Source organism: Trichosurus vulpecula, chromosome 1 (assembly GCF_011100635.1).
Source record: "Trichosurus vulpecula isolate mTriVul1 chromosome 1, mTriVul1.pri, whole genome shotgun sequence".
Taxonomy (NCBI): domain Eukaryota; kingdom Metazoa; phylum Chordata; class Mammalia; order Diprotodontia; family Phalangeridae; genus Trichosurus; species Trichosurus vulpecula.
Genome location: NC_050573.1, coordinates 546,331,589 through 546,356,428, shown reverse-complemented (window position 1 = coordinate 546,356,428; position 24,840 = coordinate 546,331,589). Strand labels below are relative to the sequence as shown.

At 39.4% G+C, this 24,840-nt stretch overlaps 1 protein-coding gene across 1 annotated transcript in view; it reads right to left on the bottom strand.

Annotated features, from left to right (window-relative positions):
- Window positions 1–22,752, bottom strand: part of PAX5 (paired box 5) — a 326,813-nt gene extending 304,061 nt beyond the window's left edge. Inside the window, exons 1-4 of the mRNA XM_036765702.1 lie at window positions 22,710–22,752; window positions 14,834–14,999; window positions 10,897–11,094; window positions 3,766–3,830 (exon numbers count right to left, since the gene is read on the bottom strand). Coding sequence (XP_036621597.1) covers window positions 3,766–3,830; window positions 10,897–11,094; window positions 14,834–14,999; window positions 22,710–22,752 — 472 coding nt within the window. The remainder of the gene's footprint in view (window positions 1–3,765; window positions 3,831–10,896; window positions 11,095–14,833; window positions 15,000–22,709) is intronic.
- Window positions 22,753–24,840: the final 2,088 nt, after the last annotated feature.

Below are 24,840 nucleotides of genomic sequence, written 5' to 3'. Positions count from 1 at the left end.
TCTGAACAGAATGAGAAAGCATGCAGAAGTTGTGCTCTGAACCACTGGAGGGAGTGCCTGACACTGATGATATCCTGGATTCACATGTTCAAAATCAAGGGGTGGGTTTTTTTCCATCTATATAACTTACTTCCACCTCTAATTTTAACATTCTTAATAGTGGAAAGAACATTGGACTGAGGAACCAGAGAATTGAGTTCAAATGCTGACTGCCACTTGCTATGTGACTTTGGTCAAGACATCTCACCTCTCTGGGTCTCTATTTCCTCATTTTTAAAAATAAAGTGTAGGGGCCAGATGAATGCTAAAGTTCCTTCCAGTTCTAGTATTGACATTCTATATATGATTCTAAGACCCTCCCAACACAGAGCTTCCATTGCACTAAGAATCACAGTATACATTGGCTATATAATCTGACTGTTTACAATCCTGCTTTTCCTGACAGACCTGGAACATTGTTTCTATTTTAAAGGGTAAATTTGCCCATAGGCCAGTCAAATTACATTAATGTACCATAGGAATGAAAGGACAAAAGGCCAATTTGCTTGCCTCTTCAGCCCTTCCTCGGATTGGTCAGTTCCTCCTGGAACCTTCATTTTAAAGAAGTGCCAGGTCATTCATGTTCATTCCTTCATTCCTTTCCAATTCTGCTCCTGACTCTCAGCACTCCTTTCTCCACCATGATCCCTTCAGTACCTTCTTTCTTTCACCCTCCCTAATCCCCTTTTCATCTTCTATCTATATATTGTCTTTCCTCTATTCGAATGTAAGCTCCTTGAGGACAGGTTCTATCTTTTGAGTGTAGTGCAGTGCCTGGTACCTAATGAGTACTTAAAATAATAATTACATTATATTATACTATGATTATCATAATTATAAGATATATTATTATAAACATATGATATATAAATAAATATGAATAATCCATGTCATTATAATATAAATAATAATAAATGTTTGTTGACTTGTCACTCTTCCAGGGACAGTATTTAAGTATCTTGTTTGGAATGGAAAAGGTGAAATAAAGTCTTTGTCAGTGTCAGACACTAGAGGGAGGCAATGTCATACTGTGGAGAGAGCACAGGTTCTGGAGTTAGGAAACATGGGTTCAAATCCCAATGCTTATACTTACTGCCTGAGTAACCTTAAGCACAGTCACTTAGTCTCTGTAGGCCTTACTATCCTCAGCGGGAAAGAGAGAGGGTTGGGCTGGAAGGCCACTGGGCTACTTTTGAGCTCTATGTAAGTGATCTCTGATCTTATAAACTGCCAATGCTGTTTTCCAGCCATTTCAGTCATATCCCTCTTCGTGGCCCCATTTGGAGTTTTCTTAGCCAAGATATGGAGTAGTTTGCCATTTCCTTCTCTAGCTCATTTTACAGATGAGGAAACTGAGTCAAACAGAGTTAATTGACTTGCCCAGGGTCATACAAAAATAATCTGACACAGCAGTTTGAATATCATTCAGGTGCCATGAAATAGTACTGATAGTCCACATTGTATAAAGTATCTTTTTCTAAGTGCCAAGGAAGATTTTTAAAAGGAAGTTTAATGGATACGTGATACCAAAAACTATTTCCTAAGGCTTTCAAGTACCAGGGAATGGCCTGTTGTGTTGTGCAGGAATGATAAATTAGCCCTTCTACATCTTATCCTTTTTCAAACCAATTTCTATGTCTTGTAACATAGCTGAAATGACATTTGCCTCTTACAATGCTGAGATAAGTATATAGGACCCTATAATTTTACTTTTTTTTGAGAAGCAGCACAATATTAAAGGGAATAGAGAGCTGATCTCAGAGTCGTGAAAATCTGGGTTCAAGTCTGACCTCTGACACACACTGGATATGTAACCCCGGGCAAATAGCAACCTCTCAGTGCCCCCAGATTACTCACCAAGTTGCACACCACATACCAATCTGCACAGGAAGATTCATAGATCTCTATACCAGTGAACTTACAGGTCTGTCTAATGTTGCAGATAACACATAAAACATTTATTGCATTTAACCAAATAAGTGTTAGTTATTATTACACAGCTCACAAGTGTCAGAGGTGAGATTTGAACCCAGGACTTCCTGACTCCAAGTCCAGCATTCTACCCCCACAATCCACTATGACATTCCGCCTTCTTCAGTTTCATGCATTCTACCCACCCATCAATAGTTGGAGGGAGGGAGTAATGGACCTGACAGGAGGGTGGAGAGAAGATCCTCAACATCTGAATTGGCTGTCTACACAGCCTAAATAGACAAAATAATTGCCAACATCAACTTCATTCTGTTCCCAAGAGATTTAACACATCAGACATAGGGGAATACCTATAATAGTGAGAAACGCCACTGACTTGGGTATGCCCCTGACAATAGAGATCACCAAAACCCCATACCTTCACTGGCTCCAGAAACCATTCCCTGCATCATCAGAAACTCAATGGGATCACCTCATTGACACCCATCAATCACTCCCAAGACTATTTTTGTGTTCCCACTACTGCTGGCCAGAGACAAACCAGCACTTGGAAAGTGCTTTGAGATCCCATGACAAAACATGTTGTTTTGGTAGAAGGTATTGGTATAAAAGGATTTGTTCTGTAAAACTTGGACTCAGTCAAAAGGCTGCACCCCAGGACCTAGAAGGCCACATGTTGCTGCAGATTCCCCACCCCTGATTCTGAACCAATAGCAAAAACAAATTTTAACAGCTGTCTTTAGAACAACCCACAAACTGCATTTCCTGTATTGTACCAACTGTAACAGTTGGGAGCCTGGAGTAGAGTCCCAACCAGGATCTCTTAGCAGGCAACTCAATTCTTTTTTCACAGCTGGAAGGACTTCCACTAGATATCATCCCAAATATACTCCAATTAAAGCAGAGCTGATAAAGGTGGAGAATTTAAGCATTCAAAGATCCAGATTAAGAATGGACCAGGTTTTTGCTTTGTACTGACCCAGAAAGGAGAACAAATTTGGTTTCTTACTTACTGCCTGTTTACACAAACATATTATTGACCCTCCTAGAAAACAAATATTTTTTAAGACGTCCTTTTTGTCTCATTTGGATTTATTTAAAATGAAGGAAAACTATTTTTCTCTCACAGGAGTTGGAGAGAAGGTGACTCTGAGACAACAAAGTCACACCAATATGGCCCCACACTAATAACGATCCCATTCCTTAATCAATGTTCCTCAATCTTAACCTGCAAAGGCCTCTGAAGCCCATCAAAAAATGATCAGTCCTCACTGAATGCAGTCAGCCTGCATCTAAATTAGGTTGGAAGAAGAAAGGAAAAGAAAGTTTGAAAAGTTTTGCTACCTCTTCACTCAAGACTGCAAGTGCACAAAGAATTATGGAATGGTTGGTTGATAGAAGAAAAAAACACATTCAAAACTACTTACTGACTAATGATGCAGAAAATGTTATGAATAAGTATTCCTTTCTTGATTTATTACTTTAATTATCTGACATTCTATAGACCCCCATTAGTGTGTTTCTTTTTTTTTTTTGGCTTAGATTTCAATTTTCTGTCTCATGGTGAAAGCTATTTATCATAATAATCAGTAAAATTCAAAACCTTTTAGCAGTATTTATAAAATTCATTTACCATGTTCAGCCCTTGGAGAATGACAAAGAAGGTGCATTAGTACGTGTGCTGAACTGTTTTATGTAGAATTATCTGTCCATAAGAATGATTAAAAGTTCTTTAGAATATTTTGATTCCTTTTTTTAATCTTTAAAAAAAAAAGAAAGAAAAGTTCTTCTTACCTATGCTGTGACTGGAAGCTGGGACCTGCTGGTTGGGTGGCTGCTGTACCTTTGTCCGGATGATCCTGAATGTAATTTTTTGGGGAAAAAGAGATAACTTACTATCAGGCATGACAGAGAGGAGAAGAAAACCCACTGGCATAAGTAAACAATTCAACATGTAGGAACCCAAAAATTATTTTAGTCCAATCATGAGGCCTCATTGTGAATGATGATATTTTCTTACACCTTCCCCTATGAAGCTGACAGAAAGGTGGATGGAAAGATCAGGATTAAATTCACTGGGAAAAGCATCCAAGCCAAGAGAGGGAGAAAGATTTAATGGTGCACTACATGCATGGAGTAGAGAGAAGAATCATCCCAAAACTTATAATGAATGAATTTGCAACAAGAAAAAAATCTGGGTTTGTGTCTATTGAAGAAAAAAAATTGTGTACTCTAAGAGGAGCAAACCCAGATACTGGACCATGGCACTACCAATCATGCCCCTCTGTGGGACTCAGTTTCCTCACAAATTAAGTGGGGGAGTCAGAGTAGATGGCTTCTAGGGACTAATATTCTGTGATTCTAGGTGTAATAACACCTTCATTTTCTCTAACATGGGAAATGATAGCCCTACCTTTGCAGTTCTGGACTATTGTTATTGAGTGTCCAGTCTACGTAAGGACTGCAGAACCGCACCATAAACTAGAAATAGTTATGTCAATAACATTTGTAAATTCTTCATGGACCTGTGGTGTCATCTGTTCAGTGAATCAAAACCAAACTGCTTTGCTATAATGCCATTTATTTAATGTTAGAGATAAAATGTTAGCCTCATAGGAAAACTTCTTTTTGAGTTTCTAAACTATCATTTGTGAAAGTAATAGGCAAAAGTGCTAGAGGCTTCTGTTTGGGTGAGACTAAACTTTGAGAGGGGCAGCTAGATGGTGCAATGGATAGAGCACAGGGCTTGGAATCCGGAAGACTCCTCTACCTGAGTTCAAATCTGGCCTCAGACACTTACTAGCTGTGTGACCCTGGGCAAGTCACTTAACTCTGCCTAAGTTCCTCATCTGTAAAATAAGCTGGAGAAGGAAATGGCAAACCACTTTAGCATCTTTGCTAAGAAAACCCCAAATGGGCTCACAAAGAGTTGGACATAACTGAACACAACTTTGAGAAAGGTGAACATCATAGAATGACTATATAGTTTTAGCTTGGAGCATCCCACTTTTAACTTTTCAATACTACAAAATGATCTGGACACAACGGCATCCAATCCACATTGTTGACTGAGTGATCAAAGCAATAATTTCCTGACTTAGGAATGCTCTGACAATGTGATAGCACAAAGAATTCTTTGGGACTTGCACAAAGGAAAGGGCATTTGTGGGAGCCAAAGAGAAAACCTGTGCAAACTTGGTCACCTCACATCATCTCTGAGCCACAGTTTCTGGTCAATAAGACGAGGTGGTTTGGAGTGTGACATAATGGAGAAAGGGCTGGTCCTGGAGTAAGGAAGACATAGCATCAAGTCCTGCTCTGACATATGCTGACTGTGTACTATAGTTACCTTATTTAAGCTTTCAGGGGCCCAGGCAACTCACTAAGATGTAAGTTATAGGTAAGGTGTGGTTCTGTAATAGTGACAGAGCTTTCTCCCCAGGTGAAATCACAGGTCTAGACCAAGAACCTTTTTTTTTTTAATAAAGAGGTCAAAATAGATTTCCGAAGTCACTCCCAGCTCAAAATCTATGGTTCTGTATCTATTTTCCACAAGGAGATGTAAGTATTCACCCTGTAGGGCGAGGAAGGAATGAGCAGACCATTGTTACAATGAGGAGCTGCAGCAGAGAAGACTTCGATAAGAAAGCTAATCAACTATGATAGAAATATTAACAAATATAAATTATTTTCAAAATATTCACATGAGAAGAGCACACAGTATATACTCTAAATTAGGTCTAATGAAAACTAAATTCACATTAGCATTCATTATTTGGTAGCGTACTGGCACACTACCTGACACTATACAAATATCATAGAATATTAAAGATGTCAGGGACCTTAATAATTGTCTAATAGGACACCATCATTTTACAGATAAGAAAACTGAGACCCAGAGAGGTTCAGAATCACACACTTAACCCTTGGCAGGGCCGGTAATAGGACCTTGGTCTCCTAATCTTAAGTTCAGTGATTTTTCCACAACACTTAAAGGAAATATCTTCCCCTTTGTCACACACCAAAAATCATATAATAATAATAATAGCATTTATATTACACTTTAAAGCTTGCAAAGCACTTTACATATGTTAACTCATTTGCTCACATATGGATAAAACCTATTCAGATGTTAAATCCATTTGAAATCTCAGGCTTAGAACTTAAAAGTATGTTAGGTATTATAGACACTTGTGATTATTCAAATTTTCCCCTTTTGTAATTACAAGAATTGATAAAGTAAGGAAGTGTTTGAAAGACTTTATAAATGCACAAATGAATTTCCAGGGCTAGGTAGAGGGAAGTGAAAGAGAAAGAGAAAACCATCATTTTTAACATTGTTTATGTGAGCGAATGCATTCTAAGATCCAATTCAGGATGCCAAAAACTGCATTTCCCCCCTTTTCCAAGCAGTGGCCTGGGGTGGGGAGGGTGAGAGGAGGGGAAGATGGGGAAGAGAATTTCAGGTTTAATTCAAAGAAAAATGTCACCCCAAATATCATGCAGATCAGCAGATCATAGAATCATAGATTTAGAGCTAAATGATCTACTTCGTCTAGTCCAAACATCCCACCATTTTACAGATAAAGAAAGTGAGGCTCATTTAGGTAAATTCACAGTTTGGTGGCCAGGTCAGATTTGAACTCTTTCCACTAAACTACCCCACTGAGAAGGGAAAGTAAAATCCCAAACAGTCAATCGACAGGTATTTATTAAGCATCTAAATGCCAGACATTGCTAGGTGCTAGAGAAAGAGGAACTAAAATGAAACATTCCTCCATCCCTTTAAAGTTCTTCTATCAGAGGAAGTAAAATGTTCTTATATAAGTAAATATAAAATGCACACACACAACCAGAAATTTGGAGGGGCACTAACATTGGGGTGATCAAGAAGTCTTCATTTAGGAGATGCCACTTAAACCAAACTTGGAAGGAAGTGAGTTATTCTAAGAGGTAAGGCGGGAGTACATCTCGGCCATGAGAGACAGCCCACTCAAAGGCAGGAAGATAGGCAAAGGAATGACATACATAAAGAAGAAGAAGAAATGGGGCAGTTTTGCTGGAACATAGAGGGACAGAAACATAAGTTACGGTGAGATTATGGCAGGCTTAAAATGAAAAATGAAGGAGTTTGTTATCTTAAAGGCAATGGGGAATCACTGCAGCTTTTTAAGCTGGGGGTGGGAGTGCTTTTGGAATATCACTTTGGAAGTTGAGTAGAGGATGAATTGGAGAAGGGAGACACTTGAGACAGAGAAACCAATTAGAAAGTTACTGCAATGCCCCAGGGAGAGGTTTTCAGGGCTAGAGTAGAAAGAAGGGGAAGGATCATTAGAAAAATGTTAATTCACTCTATATATGCATTAGATCTCACCTTTTATACCTCTACTTCTCAATAAGAAAAAGATACTAAGAAAGGATACCTCTCTAGGTCAATCATTCTCCTAGCCTTCTATATCTAAAGAACAAAATAACAGCAAAAAAAAAAAAGTTTTCCAATACAATAAAGGAAAAATGAAATGTTTCAGAAAACATTAAAAAAAAAACCACATACACACATATATCCACATGGAATGTCAAGATATATGGTAGAAGTTGAATAAAAGTGATAATAACAATTGTTCAAATTTCTGGGGACATTTCAGTCATACAAAAAATAGTATTTGTAGGTTTACAATATTTAATATTGGTTTCAATTTTCTAGTTCAGATGAGCTGCCTAATTAACAAGTTGTATATATGTGCCCAAAAATCTTAGTGTAGTTTAAAACTGCACTAAAAACATGACTGAAATGCTACAGAAATTTGAATTTTTTTTTACTATCACTTACTTTCAACTTTTAACACATGTTTTGACATTTGATTATATACAATCTCATATTGTCTTCTAATGATTTCATATGAAATTGTCAGTTCATTGAGGCAGGGCCTTCCGAAGTTTTATGGACAGTGCCCAGTAGACTCTGGAATATGTGGAACACAATAAATATTTGCTGAATGCAATTTAATATGGTCTTTTAATTATGATTGAAAATCATTTCATAATAATGATAATTTCATTTATATAGCCCTTTACAATTTACAAAAGCCATTCCTTTAAAAAAATACTCTGTGAGAGAGGCAGTGCATTATCTATCAATCTATCTATTTATCTATTATTTCTCATTGATAAATGCATCCTAAGCCGATATAAAGGTGAGAAAGGTCTAATGGCACTATCGCATTCTATAAAGATTCTTGGTCCCAATTTTACTGGAAATGGACTCAGAGATTAAATGACTTTCACATAGCTATTGTCTTAAATCCAAATCTGTTCACACCCAAATCTAGTGCTTTTCCCACTCTATCCTGCAGTCTTTGAGTCAAGTGACATTGAATCCAGTTACACCAAATTCAGTGCATCAAAATTCTGTGCCCTTACCCCAGGCCCTAGTGAGGGAAAGTATCCTTTGATCCTCCAGTGCAGATGTTTAAGAGATCTGGTCTTTAAATACATTCTTAGAACAATGACTTTTGAAGACACAACCTATGATTTTCTTAGTATAAAGAACTCTTCATGAAACACATGCTTAAACTAAGAACACTTTGGTGGGCAGGGGGAAGGCCCACACTTGTGATTTTATTAGTATAAGGATTTCCCCATGAGGAAACTCCCTCTCCCAATGCAGATCAGCACCTACCCTTCAATGTAACATTTTAGAGAGATATCAGGGGCAGTGACTTGCTCAGGGTCACACAATTAATACATGACAGAGACAGGACTTGATTCCTGACTACACCAGGATACATCTCATGAGAATGACTTCAGCAAGGTCAATGAAGAGAAAATAACCCCAAAAGTCAGCAATTCTTAGTTCAAAGACAAAGTAACTTAGATGAAAACACAGTTTCAATAAAAAAATTAAAGAAATAATATATTTATGAATGAAGAACCAAAGTGGTCCTCTCTTCATCAGAGAGGTTATCCTTGTCCCTGAGTGACAGAAAAATTAGCCCACAACAATCTGCTTAAAGAGAAATTTTGCTTTCTTCTCTCTGATGTTGAGTAACAGGTCTGCATAGTTTGGGTTTTTGTTTTATTCTCTCTCTCCTCCCTCTCTCTCTCTCTCTCTCTCTCTCTCTCTCTCTCTCTCTCTCTCTCCTCTCTCTCTCCCTCTCTCTCTCTCTCTCCCCCCCCCCCCACCCAGCCTCCCTCCCTCCCACTCTCTCCCTCTCTTTCTCCTATGGAATCTATTCATTATTTGAGAATTTTTTAAACTTGACAAAAATTCTGATATACTAAAAATGATCCATGTGAACCCATATGTAAGGCAGACATTTCACACAATTGTACTAAAATCATTTAGAGTAAATTGTATTAAGAATATCTGATTTTGAAAGCTCTGACCCCATATCACTCCAGGTGCTGATGGGATTTCCCTCTCCCAAATGAGTATCACCTCTAGGAATTATGACCTTCTCTGGGCTTTCCCTAACCAGCTCATTTTGAAAAGATTTCTCCCTTAGCAGGAAGCAGGCTGCAAGGAAGATATGACATCAGCAGACACACACACACACACACACACACACACACACACACACACACACACAAAATGTGTGTCGTTTCTCAAGTAGCAAAAAAAATAGCAATAAAAAAAGCACCAGTCTTAGGAATTAATTGGGAATCCAGACTGTCACTGCCTATGTGACCAAGGGTATGTCACTCTTTACACCACAGTTTCACCAACTTTCCATAAAAGGGAAATAGACTAGATGGCTCTTTACATCTTCCTCTCAATTGTACGATTATTTGGCTTCTCCACTAAGACCTACTTTGTTTGTTGGTTTTTCTAGACCTCTGATATCTTTCCTGAGGGAGAGAATCATTGATAAATACATCCTAATTTGACATGGAAGCAAAAAGGATCCAATGTTATTTTTGCTTCCTACAAAGATTCTTGGTCCCTTGATCCATGTACTTGTAGCCATGTATCCATTAGCTCGCCATGGTTTATTTTAACAGCTAACCGACGCCACTGTGAGGTTTCAAACACTGAACACCTGCTACCCCAAACCCAACCTAAGTAAACAGTCTTTTCCAACAATGAACAAATAACAATCGTGAAGATATGGAACAGGACAATTTGGTCTTATCCTGTTACTCCTTTATCCTGACTGCCAAATAGGCATTTCCCCTACAAGTCAGACTAACTTTCTTTGTTCCCGTTTTAGCTACTTCCAAACCAAGGGGTCTTTTCTGAGTTTATTAGGGGAGGGGGAGGCAATATTAGTCACCTCACTTATCTCCTCAGAGGTGGAGAAGCTGAAGCTCTAAGGAGAGGTAGCACTCCTATAACCTTTGGGAATATGGAAAAGAGACCACTCATGCCCATCCCAGAAAGCTTCGGTCCTACAGCCCATCCCCTGGTTCTACCTCAAGTCTGATTATTTTATACTCATTGCTTTACATTTGGGGTCTCAGCCTGGCAATTAGAGATGGATGGACACAACCAATGTTAAAAAAGAAAATCCAGCCCAGCCCAGCACACTCTGGGTTGTCTTTGTTCCCAAGAAGCTAGGGAAAGGAACAGCAGAGGTATTGTCTAGGCCTGGAGAAATCTCAAATAGCCCGGCAGAGCATCAAAATGGTTCCTCTCTCCCTGACGGTGCGCATCCACCAACAACATCTGAAGGGGGTACATCCTCTTGGAAAGGGAAGGAAAAGGTCAGATACACCCCCAGCACAGCCCTAGTTCTTTGTTTTGCATTATTAATGGTCCCAAAAAGGAGTCTGGAAAAAGCCATTTGAAAAGTAAGATAAAGGCAGGTCTTCCATTTTAGGATAAGGCACCCATCAAACTGTATCCCTGTTTCATTACATCTCATTCGAACATTGATATGCTATCTCCCCACCCCCACCCCAATGACTTTCCCCCACAATCTTTACCTGTTAATTGAGCTGACACTGGGCACGGTGTCATTGTCACATACTCGCTCTGCTAAAAGCCTATCTCTGATTTCCCAGGCAAACATGGTAGGGTTTTGGCGTTTATATTCTGCAATCTTTTCTACAACTTTGGGTGTGGCAACCTTTGGTTTCGACCCTCCAATCACCCCAGGCTTGATACTTCCAGTCTCATAATACCTATAACAAAGATGGAGAGGGAAAAAAAATGCTTAGTTATATAAGGAACTGGCAGAAATCAAGAAAGCTGATTTTTGTCACAAAATAAGGTGATACTTGACATTAGTTAGCAGGAAATACAGATGAATGTAGAGGCAGATGAATCCTCCCTTGAAAATCCTCCCTGCATCCTATGATTTGAAATTCTGTTATACCGATGGTACGTCCCCTCTTGTAACAGATTAACTTGCATTAATTGAAATCATACCACGATGTAAAATATATTTTTTCTATAACGTTAAGACAACAGATACAGGATAAGATTAAAGGGTGTGCTGGGATCCAAAATTAAGTACAAATACGTGTTATTAATCAGAAGCAGTGGTAAAAACAAAAACAAAAATAATCACAACTGTGTACAGTACAGTAAGCTCTCACATAGCAAATTATAATTTCTAGGGACATTTTCATTCTGTAGTCCCTTCTTTATTAATTGAAATATGGTAGGGTATTTATTGTATGATAAATATGAGTGAAAGTTATTGGGAAAAAATAAAATTTTTGGTGGAAAGAATCATTTGACAGTATTTTTCAATCTGTTCCTACAATGTTGTTCTAAAAAAAAAATCTAAGTATTATTTTCCCCCATGTTGTTCTTTTGAGACATCAGCTTCCAGACACTGTGTATATTAAGCTAAAATAAAACTACAAAAAATTGAAGTTTTAAAAAAAGCAAATGAATAGGAATTTAGAATGTTTAAATAAGTGGAGTCTGTATCTACTTCTGTAGACAAAATCTGCTGGAAAAAATTAATTATCAAGTTGATTAAATTTAAAGAAATATAATCAAAGTCCAAGTCTTAATAGGTCTACTTAAGATATAAGTTGGCAAATGTTATACAAACATTAAATTAATCTGGAGGGGTGGCAGGGAGATTTTAAATTTATTATTCAGAAAACTGCCCCCTTTCCAAATTTCTATCGCATGACAAAGACTGGATAGAAAAATCAAGCTGTTCCCTCATTCTGTACTTACTGGCAAATTTTAATTAGTAACTCCCAGTTTTAAAACATTAGCCAAGAAATCAATTTTTATCCAATGGATTATTGCATCTGGGAACAAAAAGAATTAATGCAAAAACATCTGAATCCAAATCAAAGACCTGTTATTATGATCCCCAGGACCATACAAGAGTCATCTATTTACAGCCTTTTCATTTCCCTGATATGAAATCATGTTTCTGTGGTCCCATGAGTCAATTTTCCATGTCTACCATGACTAGAGATGGTTGTTTCTTTCTGCACTCTGGCATGTTATCTGAAGACAACACTGGGCAGTGATTCCGATAAAAGCACATCATGTATTTTAGACCAGACAGGCTACCAGAACTCATCAAATCTTCATCACCCACCAATTCTAACTACCTTCTGATAGATATTAGTGAAGATTCTTAGAAGTCAAACAAACAAGCAAAAACTATCCCAACTCTGAGTTCAGGACTTTAGGGTTTCTAGAACTATAGAACATGCAAATTGCCAGCCCTTTGGATTGTGTAAAACAGACCATGGCCAACCTCATGTGTAAAGACAGAGCTTCAATTGATATGGACCACAGATGCCAATATTAAATATAAAACCTTATACCAAAAGGTCTAGAGGCTCTGAAGGAGTACAATATGGGCTACACATTGAAGAGAAAAGTAAGTTCTCTGTGTCAATTTGACACAGTCCCCAGGCTCCAAGCAAGCTGCAACTACTGGAAACATCAGGTGCCTGGTGTCGTACAGCCCAGACCCACAGATGAACGATGGAAATGTTTCCCCTTCCACAGGGATGTGCTGGCATTGTACATATCAGCCCAGTTGGGGTTCTACTTGTCTTTCTTTCAATGTCTCCTAAAAGGGCCTAGTGTTGAATATTTTGCCAGACCACAATCTCTCTCCTACTTCTCTGTCCTTTTCATTCTCTGTAAAATAATCTATGGATTCAGTGACCACAATTCAGAAATCTTCAGTCATATTGTTTTAGGGCTGAAGTTGTTTCTTAAAAGGCAATTCTAATTAGGATGACATTTTGTCCACTGTGGTTATTAGTTATGAAAATAATGAGCTATGAAATTCCAATTTATTGTTGACAACTTAAATGACAAAGCTCCATAGCAGCTGTTAACTTCATAGCACAACTACGTCTAATGACAAATCTATTCAAACGGTAAGAAGCCAAAGGAGTTCAACAGTGTCACTGATCAGAAAAGTAATTGCTTACATATTAGCCCTACCCTGATGCTGGGGGCAATGGTGAGTGAACATAACAAGACGACCAGTGTCTCCAATTGGAGCAGTCACTACTTACATTGGGGAAGTTTTGGGATCATATTATGTAAAGGTCTCTAATATTAAATAAAATGTAGATTCATTGAAGATATCTCAGTAAAAACAAAAGATCTCTCTCTCTCTCTCTCTCTCTCTCTCTCTCTCTCTCTCTCTCTCTCTCTGTTCCTCTCTGTCTCTGTCCCTCTCTCTCTCTCTCTCTCTCTCTGTCCCTCTCTCTTTCTCTCCCTCTCTCTCCCCCCCCATCTCTCTCTCAACCCCACCTTCTCTCTCCCAAACTTTATGTTTAGTTCCTTGTCATTCAATGCTATTTCCAGAAATAAAGACACCAAGACTCATCAGATTTGGAGACTAGACACTAGGGATATGTGGAAGAGTAAAATGGAGCGGCAAAGGTACCAAGCTTTCCAAAGAAACACCAAAGTACAGTTAGGTTAAAGTCGGACATCATGCCACTTGTCAATAGGTCATTTCCTTGACAACTACTAAACCATTTTTTTTCTTCAAACTAAGAGATTATATACGGAAAACAGCAATTTTATGAGCTAAAAAGTAATTGACTCACGATTTTTTAAACTACCAGTTCAGACACAATTTTCAAACTATAATGCACATGAAAAGACATTTTTAAAACTTTTTTTCTGAAATAGGAAGAGAAAGAAGAACTAATGGCAAGAATGGTTGACAACATGAGTCAAAAAGTCAATCGGAGGAGTTAAGCACATTAATTTTTTTCTAAAGTAAAATTAAAATTCTAGAACAATAAGACTTATGTTCATTAACATACCTGATATTTCATAGCGCTTCCAAGGCTTCATTAGAAAAATGGCAAATATCAAATTTAGGGAAGCTGATTGGTTTTGCTTTGTACATTTTGTAGTTTCTTTGGGGAAACATTCTACTTCAAATAAAATAAAAAGCCTTGAAAGAAAAATACTTGCAGATTTCATAAAGGTTCACCCATAAATTAACTTCAAATGACATAGTGAATGGGGACTCTGTTTTTTTTAATTAATATTCCTTAAAAAAAAACTTTCATTGAATGATTTCAGAACTGGTGAATTTTTCATTTTGCGTTAGGCAACACAAACATCTGTGTCTCCTGGTTCATCTAAGAAGGGTAGAAGAAATTAACAGGAGCCCTCTGCTCCCTGACTAGTCTTCAGAATGACTTGCCAGGCATCCATAAAACCAATGTCTTTTCTACCTCACTCATTTCATGTACTAGTTCACTTCTGTGTGATTCGGAATGGACAATAAATTATTCAGATAAAAATAAAAGTAGGGATTGGCAATTGCTAGACAATTCTGGATGAAATCTCATTTCCCTTTGTTTCCATTTTCTGTTATTTATCTCATTTCATTTTGGAGGGCACCACTTTGCGTCTTTACTAAGGAAATTAATTGAGATGAGATTCTCCCGCCTTTACCTGCCGAGAATTTTGCTGACACAACCATGGCTGACCCGAAGCTGCCTGGAGATGTCACAGGGTCTCACACCTTGATGGGCAAGTTCCACAATCCTTTGGCGGACTACATCAGGGAGGGGACGACCATTTACAAAAACCCCCCCTAATTGATTCACTCCTCCATGTCCTGAAACATAGTAGAAAAAGAAGGGAAAAACAGGAAAGAAAAATTGATCTTAATCATACAGTATGTACTCTGAAATCATGTTCCTCTTTGCCATTCAGCATTTCCTTGGTAATGGCTACCTCTACTTTTTTTAAAGAGGACTTTCAATATTCACCACAGAAATTAAGATGGAAATTCACATATTTGCTTGTTAAAAGAAGCTTTGTTTCAAACAGCTCATTCATGGCTGTTTAAAATGATATAGTTCAGACATAACATTTGGCCTCTTAGAGAATGCAAAGTAAGTGAGAGGGAAGTGGAGATTTCCTTCTGTATACTCTACATTCTGTTCTACTTCACTGACATTAGTTATAAAGGAATATCTCCATCTTCCCACTCCCCTGCCCTCAACAATCAGATAGTTAACTTAATCAAGGGGAAAGGTAAAACTGTTGTGGAATGGTTTTGCCATCGTAATTTATAGTGACCCTTGTAGAAGGATATGCTTTCCACAAATAAAATGTGAGTGTCTTTAAGAGCCCAGTATATCACTCTTTCTTGGGCCAATTTGCACTGTTCACCTTTAGCAAGGAGAAATATGCAGCTGATCTAAAATGGGGACCCCACTAGATGAAGAGAGTACAGAGTGGCCCCTTGCAGCAACTGAGAAATATAATTAAGCCCGAAGCTGTTAATCAGCCAAACAACTTATGTTACAGAGCATTGGAATGGAAAACAAATAATAGCAGTAACAAGCATCGTTGTCAGCACAGGAACAAGAGCAGGAGGCAATACCCTCGGTTCACAGAATAGATAGAGCAGACTAAGTCAAGGAGGCAAGAGCACCTCCATTGCTTTCCAGAATAAAATAGGTCAAAGTTACTGAAGAAACACTTTTATAAGTTCAGTGTAACTATTTCACCCTAGCTCAAACACTGACTTGGGAAATATCTTCTGAAACTGTCAGAAAGTATCATGAATGGAATATTCTATTTCTAATACCTGGGAAAGCAGAGATAGCTGCCATTCACTAACATTTATTGACAGCTTCAGAATTTATTTTCTTCAACAAAGTAGTTGCTTAGTAGTTTCCAAACCAGGTTTAGACTGAAATACAAATATAACTATACTACATTTATAGATGTGTGTATGTGTCTGTATATATGTATATACAGACACATATATACATGCAAGCATATATATGTGCCTTCATCTATATTGCATATAGTACATAGATAGATAATACATAAATATCTATAGTATAACATTCCTGGAGAAGCCTTTGATTTTACTTCAAAGAGAAAATGCTAAAAAAAATTGACAGCAGTATGTTTTGATTCTAAAATACTCCTCTGATAAGGGGGAAAGAGTGGTTGCTTTTTTTTAATCCTTAATTGAATTTTATAGTTAGAAAGCAACTGCATAATTCCACTGAAAGAGGAATATGCCAGTCCTTCAGATCATTAGATTTGAGTAAGCTTTGTTCAATGAATTAAGAAAGTGTTTGATAAAAGGGGCTACATAGCTTTTCAAGAGCAGGATCAATTTTAGATGCAGAAAGTCAATTTAACTTTGGTAAGTTCCAAATGGGTAGGACAAGGGGCAGAGAGTGGGAGCTAAATCCTTCCAGTGTACTTTGTAGATGATTAGAAGGCATGAAAATTATATCAAATCTACAAAGACCATTTTTCTATGCATGTAGCAATTGAGACTGTAGAAAATATAACAGAGTTAAACTGAATTAAACAGAAAGACTTTTGCCCTTTCACGTTAGTTTTTTGATCATGACAAAGACTTGGAGAGTCTCTTTTGAGGAATAGCATTCAGGACAATAAAAAGACTCAGAATTCTAGTTCCCCACATTCCTTACTTTATGGTATTGAGGTTTGAAACTATATAAGTAAGTTGTCTATTTTCAGTAACAGTGAAAACCTGTTAAGATTTAACTTCCTATAATGCACCAAGCCTAGCATGTTCAGATCTTCCTAAATGCTGCAGAACTATTATATACGAGATTTCCATTGTCAGGTTATAGGGAAGCACATGTTCTATTTGTGTAGAGAAGAAAGAAACTCAATACTGAATGTTAGGACCATTGATTAAAATCAGAGGGAAGAAACAGTAAAAAGAAGGGAAATGGAGGAAGAAAGATGAATAAGAAGGGGGAAAGGAAGAGAGGAATCAGAAAGAAGCAAAAGAGGGCAAAGAAAGAAAAGGATAAGAAGAAATGTCAAATGGGGGAGGGAAGGGAAAGGGAAGAGAATAGGAAAGGAAGAGTCTCAGAGGGATGGAGTGCTTTAGGGAACCTCTAATCTTCCCCTCCTTGGCTTCAATTTTACAGAGAAGGAAACAAATCCAAGATTTGCCCCCAGATCATACATCACATTAGTGGTGGAGAGTAGAGTAGACCCAGGTATTCTGACTCCCAGTTCAGTTCTTTTCCCACTGTACTTCACTACCTCTAAGAATAAATATTTTTAAAAAGAAGCAGAAATGTTGTGAGAAGAGGTCTTTGCTGAGAAATATTTTCTTTTCCTTAGATCTCCTCTACTTGGAAAAATCAAATAAAGGTAGTCAAAATAAAGAAATGAGTTAAGTTCTTAGTTAGTTTAAAGAAATATATCTTAAGTGTTCACTCCATGTCCTGCCCCCTGCCATGCCTACTACCTGGTTTGTTTAGCAGCTAGACATCCCAGATATGGCTCAATTTTTTATTATCCTCTCTCTGTCTCTCTGTCTCTCTGTCTCTCTGTCTCTCTCTCTCTCTTTCTCTCTCTCTCTCTCTGTCTCTCTCTCTCTCTCTCTCTGTCTCTCTGTCTCTCTCTCTCTCTCTCTGTCTCTCTCTCTCTCTCTTTCTCTCTCTCTCTCTCTGTCTCTCTCTCCCCCCCCCCCGGTGTGTGTGTGTGTGTGTGTGTGTGTGTGTGTGTGTGAAATATCATTATGCACTTATGTACATTTTTAAATCAAACATCTCAGTCAAAATCCCCTGGTCCTCAGTCCTACTTCATGTTTATGAAGTTCTCCTAATTGCTCCTCTCAAAGGAATGAGTGGGTCATTATTTACTGAAGTCTTCCAGTGCCAACATGGCAGCCATACTCACCTGCCCTGGACTGTTTCCATAGTCATTCTATGCCCTTGTCTGCACAACCCTATTTAATGTAAAGACATGATGTGGACATTGGGAAGCTAACTGTGAGGCTCTGAACTGGGAACCAACCATCTGTCCTTGGAGTAGAAACTTTACCCGCAAGTGTAAAGAAAATATTATAAAGTGCTGTGAGAAAAAGAACCTTGACTTCGCCCCTTGTTCACACACACATACACACGCAGCAGCCAAAGCAGATAGATAGATAGATAGATAGATAGATAGATAGATAGATAGATAGAACAGGGAATACATATATATTCATGGAATCATCACATAAACACCAAGATGCTGGTGAGGAAAGGAGATGGGAAGAGACTGAGGCAGAGAGAGGGAGACATAAAGAGGCAGAGAGAAAAGTAGCAAAGGCAGAAATAGTCAGTCTCAGGTCAAGTATTCCAAGTAAAAAGAGATTTGGATGGGACAGACTGTAAAATAATGTATAATAGCAGGAACTGTTTTCCTGAAGCTGGGTAATTTAAGAAGCCTTGAAAGTAAGCACAAATTAACATATGTAAAGCCAAAGGGAAGTTCCATATCCTATTCCATTTTAGGTATCTTCTAGCTATATCCTGGGTGTGAGAGGGTGTTGAGGAGGTGAGGGAAGAAAGGTTTTGGGGACAGGAATTTTGATAATTAAAAGTAATCCATCAGAGAATAATGTGTGGACATAAGTAAGGATTCTCATACTTGATATGTCCTATCATTTCAACCAAAAGAAGTGTCCTCTTCAAGCTAATCATATAATTTAAAATGTGCCCTGTTCAATAAGGGTTAAAAGAATACGTATCTAGTCCTTGACCCATGCCCATGTGCCTAACGTATGCCTATGTACTCATAGACGTGAGTGTAAACCCACAGGGGAAAAAAAGTCTGCTTTACTTCTTAGTCTGTGATCCTGCTCTGAATTAAACTTGAACAACTCAGATCAAATGAAAAATCTTTCCTAGCTATTTAACTGTTCTTGACCTCCCAATATGAAACCTAATCGATCTGGAATTTTTTTGTGACTTCCCATCATCCTTCCTTTCTTTTTGTATACATGAGCACATATGCATAAATATATATATATATATACACACACACACACAAAGATTTCCTTAATTGTATACTCTAGGAAAGGATACTTACAAACACCTTTCCTTATACTATTGGATAAATTGAGCACAATTCCCTATTGAATAAAGAAATCCTGATTCAGAGCTTTATTTCTTTTGCTGTCATCATTCATTTGGTTTAAGACATCCTTTAGGCTATCAGTAGAAACTAGAAAGTAAACTCATTCATCATATCTGTGTGAGTAGGGGATTGACCCTGAAACCTATAGTCTGAGTTTTTAAAAGGAAAAGTGATTTGTATACTGCTCTGTCTGGGTCAACTCTTCTAGCCCTAGAGTTTCCAAGGCTCTAAACTCTCAGGGGGCATCAGCCAAGGTAGTTCAGCTGAATTGCTCCCTCATTTAAAGAAGAGACATTAGTTAAATGTTCTTCCAATATTGAGGTGTTAAAGGTGAAGAGCTTGCTCTTTAATTAACCTTGTGTTCTTCCAGAAACATGGATGAAGGAGGAGATGCAATGGGAAAAAAGGAAACTAAGCAGAGGAGAGCTCCTTTTCCGGGCTCTGTCTGTACTATTTAGTTCCCTGTTGACTATGTTGCCAATTCTTTCAAGCTATTCAAGATAACTCTTTGGCTAAGTATTTAAGCTAACAAACAATTAAAGTCAAGTCCCCCATTTGTTTCTCCCATGAATAAAGGCATACAACATAAGAGGCATAAGATGCTGGAACAGTATTTATGAGAGAGAAGTGGCAGACAGGTGCAGGTGAGTAGACCTGCAGTAGCCCTAAAGAAAGATTGCCAGATTGAGCGGCGCATGTTGATAGCATATTATACTTATTCCACTTATAACTATATGACTCTCCTCACAACAAAGTGATAAGCTAATACAAATACACTAATGCCATTTGAACAGAAAGAAATCCCTATAAGGGCTTACAGCCTTTCCCTCCTCCTCAAGGATGAATTAGACTACATTTGCTGTGCCTAACAAAAAAATCTGGGCATGGAAGATATTACATTTCTATCCAGCAGTTTACAAATATCCTTCATCTTGGGCTGTTTAAATTTCATATATCTTCTTCTCTAACAATCTCAAAGAGGCTATTTACTTAGATCATTTCTGTCTCTGAGTCTAACTCTGCTAACTCTGCATCCCTCAGAAAACTTCCCTCATCTTGATCTTGAAGGTGAAAAGAAAGCAGACAAATAACTGGAGTGAGCCCTAACAGGGTAAGACCTAGGTCAGAGACAAGGCCATGGCTTCCGGTCCCAGAAATAAAGGAGGAGAAAACTTTGAATTAACTCTTCCACCAGGCAAGGGAAAATCATGCAAATCCATTTTGTTCGGTGGAATGTGCTTAGTGAAAAAGAACCCCACTGGGCTGGGAAATTAAAACAGAAACTTCTCCCCTGGTTTCTCTTTCAATGGCACATTGCATCACTCTCCTAAAAATAATTGGCAAATACCTGTTTAAAATTATTTTTAAAGTCTGAAGATCTCTATCTCTCTCTCCTTAAAGCACTTTAGGATAGATTTGTCATTGTTTGAGTGAATGTTGGAAAGACACTCTCAGTCACCAGTCACTTCCTACATTTATGCTCTATCTGCATGAGTTAACACAAAGACAAGTCCAGAAAAAAAAATGGATTTGCCACTATAATATTAATAATGATTTCAAATTTTTCACTTCAAAGACACTCCCACCCCCATTTAAGCGCATGCCTGTTTATTTAGGTCTACCCTTTTCACAAAACAATTACATCTTTTAAAATACGAAAATGTCTATTATTTAAGTTGCAGTGTATTTGTTGACTCAAGATTGTTTTTTCACAAGTCCTGAAGTAAGATGCCTCCAGTCAGGAAAATGTACTATTCGGTTTGTCTGTCCTTTTCTCTATTTTTGGACCAGGACGTCTTGCCCAGGATTCCCCTCTAAAATTGTTTATGCCACAGATAAAAGTAGATCTAGGGAAGGGGGGGCGGTTAAGAAAGAAAGCAGGAAGGAAGAAAAGTAAGCAAGAGAAAAAGAAGGGAAAAGAAAAGAAAAAAAGAAAAGAAAGCCTCACAATCTTCGCCATTGCATTTTACAACGTCAGGATCTTAGCTTGAAAGGCGGCAGAGCCCAGGAGGGAAATGTGATTAGTTCTAGTTTATATTTCCTTGAAATCTCTAGATCTAATCCAGCGTTTAACTCACCATGAGAGGAGATGTCATTTCACATAACACTGTGTTAATGGATAAATCTTCCCCAAATCTCTCAACCACAACAAATCTCGAGCCAAACGCATTACACACAATCTGCTAACTTCAGGGCTAAGTCTAGGGCTACAGCTTTGCCAAGCCAGCGCTGCTTTGCATGACTTTAACCTTGCCGGATTAATACCGTATCAGAAGAAGAAATACAGCAATTTTCTCTTTCAAAATGCCAGAGGAATAATACTTTTATATATTGAATATGTGCACATATATGTTTACAAGTATGTATATGCGTGCATTACATATATACATATATGCATACATATTTATTTCTATATATAGTAGAAAGACAGTCAAGCCAGACAGCTTGAGCTCGACCTGAGTATTTGTTAAGGGGGGGAACAGGACCCCACCCCTTGATCAGTTCTTCTTAAAAGGGGACTTGACTAACAACGACTTGGTACAATTTAAACCTCCGCCCTTCAAACTACGAGGTGCTGCTTTCATTCCTAAATACGTTGTTCTTCGAGTGTTCGCCCGTCCTGCCTGCAATTTCATTTGTACACACTTAAACTGAGGCGTGGGACTCTAGTTTGACACATTTCTGCAACTTTGTAACGGAAACTTCTCAGACTTAACTGGAAAAAAAAAAAGAAAGGAAAAAGAAAATGGGAAAGAAGTCTGTCAGAGGGGAGTCGTCAAATAATATTGTTTGAGCTTCCTTACCAAGATCTCATTGTTAGTTGATCGCCTTAAATCTAAACGTGAGATTCTTAAATCTATCGCAATCCAAATAGCAGACAGACCTTGCTTGGTTTAATATAAAATATCAATAGTCTGTATAAGGCTTTTTTAAAAAATGCATTACAGGTCAAACATCTAGCAGATACTGACTTTTCGAAATAACAAGAGCGAAACATTTTTAAAAGAATAATAACAATAATGTTAGTGGCAACAGGGGTATTTAACGCCTTCTATGTATGGTAACAAAATGAAAAGGGAAAAAATATTTGTTTTTGCGTTGAAATGATAGTAAAAGCATATTCTGAAAGTTGCTCTCAAGGATGGAGATGTAATTGGGGAGACGCTGCTTCTGTAGTTTCAGGTTGTTATTGCTGGATTTCCCATCCCTTTGCCCTCATTTATTAGGAGGTTCTATTTTTTTGAGGAGCAAGTCAAGTACTACATCTCGGCTCACTACTTGAAGTCGAGAGACATCCCTATCCACTAGCCCCACTTAATAAACCCTGGAGATGCCTTTCGACCGGTGGAAAGGTGTGGTGGGATTGGTCCTAAATGAGAGAGAAGTGAACTAGCAGCCTACTTACTATGCATTGCTGCAAACGGGTCGTGCTTACAGTGTATTTCCATCGGAGCGATCCACAGCTTGAGTCAGAAGCTTTTTTCAGATGAGATCACGACCACCTTGCACCTACGGCAAAGATCTCACTCGAGCCAACAACAATAAGAAATTTTGAGTATATTTTTAATCCCTTTGCAAATTGCAAAGTCTGGTTATTTCTTAAAGTAAAAAGAGAAAGTGGTTTGGGGCGCAATCACTACGCTATGGAGTTGCGAATCGAATTAGCGGTGGTATAGAATTACGTCCCCAAACTCCTATGGAGGCACTGCAAGATTTTTTTTCAGACGTAAGCTTGAAGACGGAGACGGCTAAGTCAGGTAGCTTTTTTCCCCCAGAAGAAAGTATCAAAACGCCATAGGCATGTCACGAAAAAAGGGAAGCCCCAAGCACCTGACCTAGAGCTCCTTCGGGGGCAGTTGTCCAAAGTCGGAGGTCACCTGCAGCAATCCAGATATTGTGGACCTTGTTTTTTAAAGGCGTATTTCTCCAGAGAAATATAGTTAGCACTAGAGATCATAAATATACCCCCAAAATGGCCTGGAATCAGTCTTTTTGTTGGGGGATTAATTTGTTTGCTCTTCCTACGTGTAGGGGCACTGGGGAAGACAAGAAGAGAGAGCTATTCGGCGGTTGGCCTGGTGGTGAGTTTATGCCTTTGTGTTGACAAGATTGTAAAGATTTCCAGAACACAACTGGGCATTAAAACAACAGTTGCAACAAAGCCCTTTCGTATACATCAGCTTTAACAAGGGATGTTGTTTAGAAGGCAACAGTCCTGAAGACAAATCAGAGCTTAGGTCTCAGATTCTCCCTTTTTTCCTTCCAGTTTATACCGAGGTCCATGGCAAGGCTCTCTCTCTCTCTCTCTCTCTCTCTCTCTCTCTCTCTCTCTCTCTCTCTCCCCTCTCGTTTCTAAGAACTTATTCTAAGGCCTCAAATGGACACTTGAAAATGGACCCGAGAGAACCGAGAACCTTGGAATGAGTCCAATAGAAGCAACAGCGGTGAATTCTTAACATCCCAGCAGAGGAGTAACTAGAGAGATAGAGAGCCGGAGAAAACGGGGACGCTCTTTAATTTCTGCCATCCGTAGGCACACACACTCGGCGCGCGCGCGGACACACACACACACACCACAACACACTCGCTCATACACCAGGCAGATCCCCAGAGGCAAAGAAGGTGCTCTTGCTACTGCTGGATAGTGATGGGGCTGATGACGCTGTCCTTGACTTCTCCGGGTCCCGTAGATGCAGGGTTGGTCTCTGGCTTTAAAGTTTTTTAGATGCCGGCTGAAACCGTAGCACTCCCATATCCTTGACCGGCGTTCGAGAGTTAAGTCGTTCGGAGAGACCCGCCGGCTCTTTCTCTTTCTGCCGCCCGAGCTGAGGATGCCCAGACCGGGCCGACTCCGGGTGCCGCCTGCGGGGAGTCTGTCGGAGCGCTGCAGGCGATCCCAGCCTCTGAGGGACTAGGGCCAGTGGGGCAGGTTTCCCACCTGCGTCGGCTAGGGGGATCCTCACTGGGAATCAAGATGCAAGCCCTCCGTACCCCCTTGCTTCAGGTCCGTGAGGTGCCTCCCAGGCTTTCCGGACACAGACCCAGCTTCCCAAGTCTCCCTCCTGTGCCGCAAGCCTCCCAAGCGACCAGCGCGGTTCCCCTGGCGGCGCCCTGGGTTAGGCGGCGGGCAAGGCGGAGTTCAGTATGTCAGCGTCTCCGCTGCTCCCGCCACCGTCGCCTGCGCCGTCGCCGCCGCCGCCGCCGCTGCTGCTGCTGGTGGTCTTGGCGCTGGCGCTGGTGGTTTGCCCTCCGGCTATTCCACGCCCATAGTGCAGAAACGCGCTTCCCGGGACCGGCTTTCAGGACCCGCTGCATGTGGACAGCGCTGCCGGGGGCTCAGCCTCGAGGGTGGAGGGAGCCAGCCCGCCGCTGGGGGGGGCCGTGGGGGGGCGGCCTGTCAATCAAGATCGCCGCGGCCAATCCACAGAGCCCAAGGCGCTCCCGGCCCTAAGTCTCGCCGCATTGGCTGAATGGCTGGTGGGCTCCGCCTGATTAGCCAACACCGGAGCAATGGGAGAGAACGGGGGTTGGGCTCT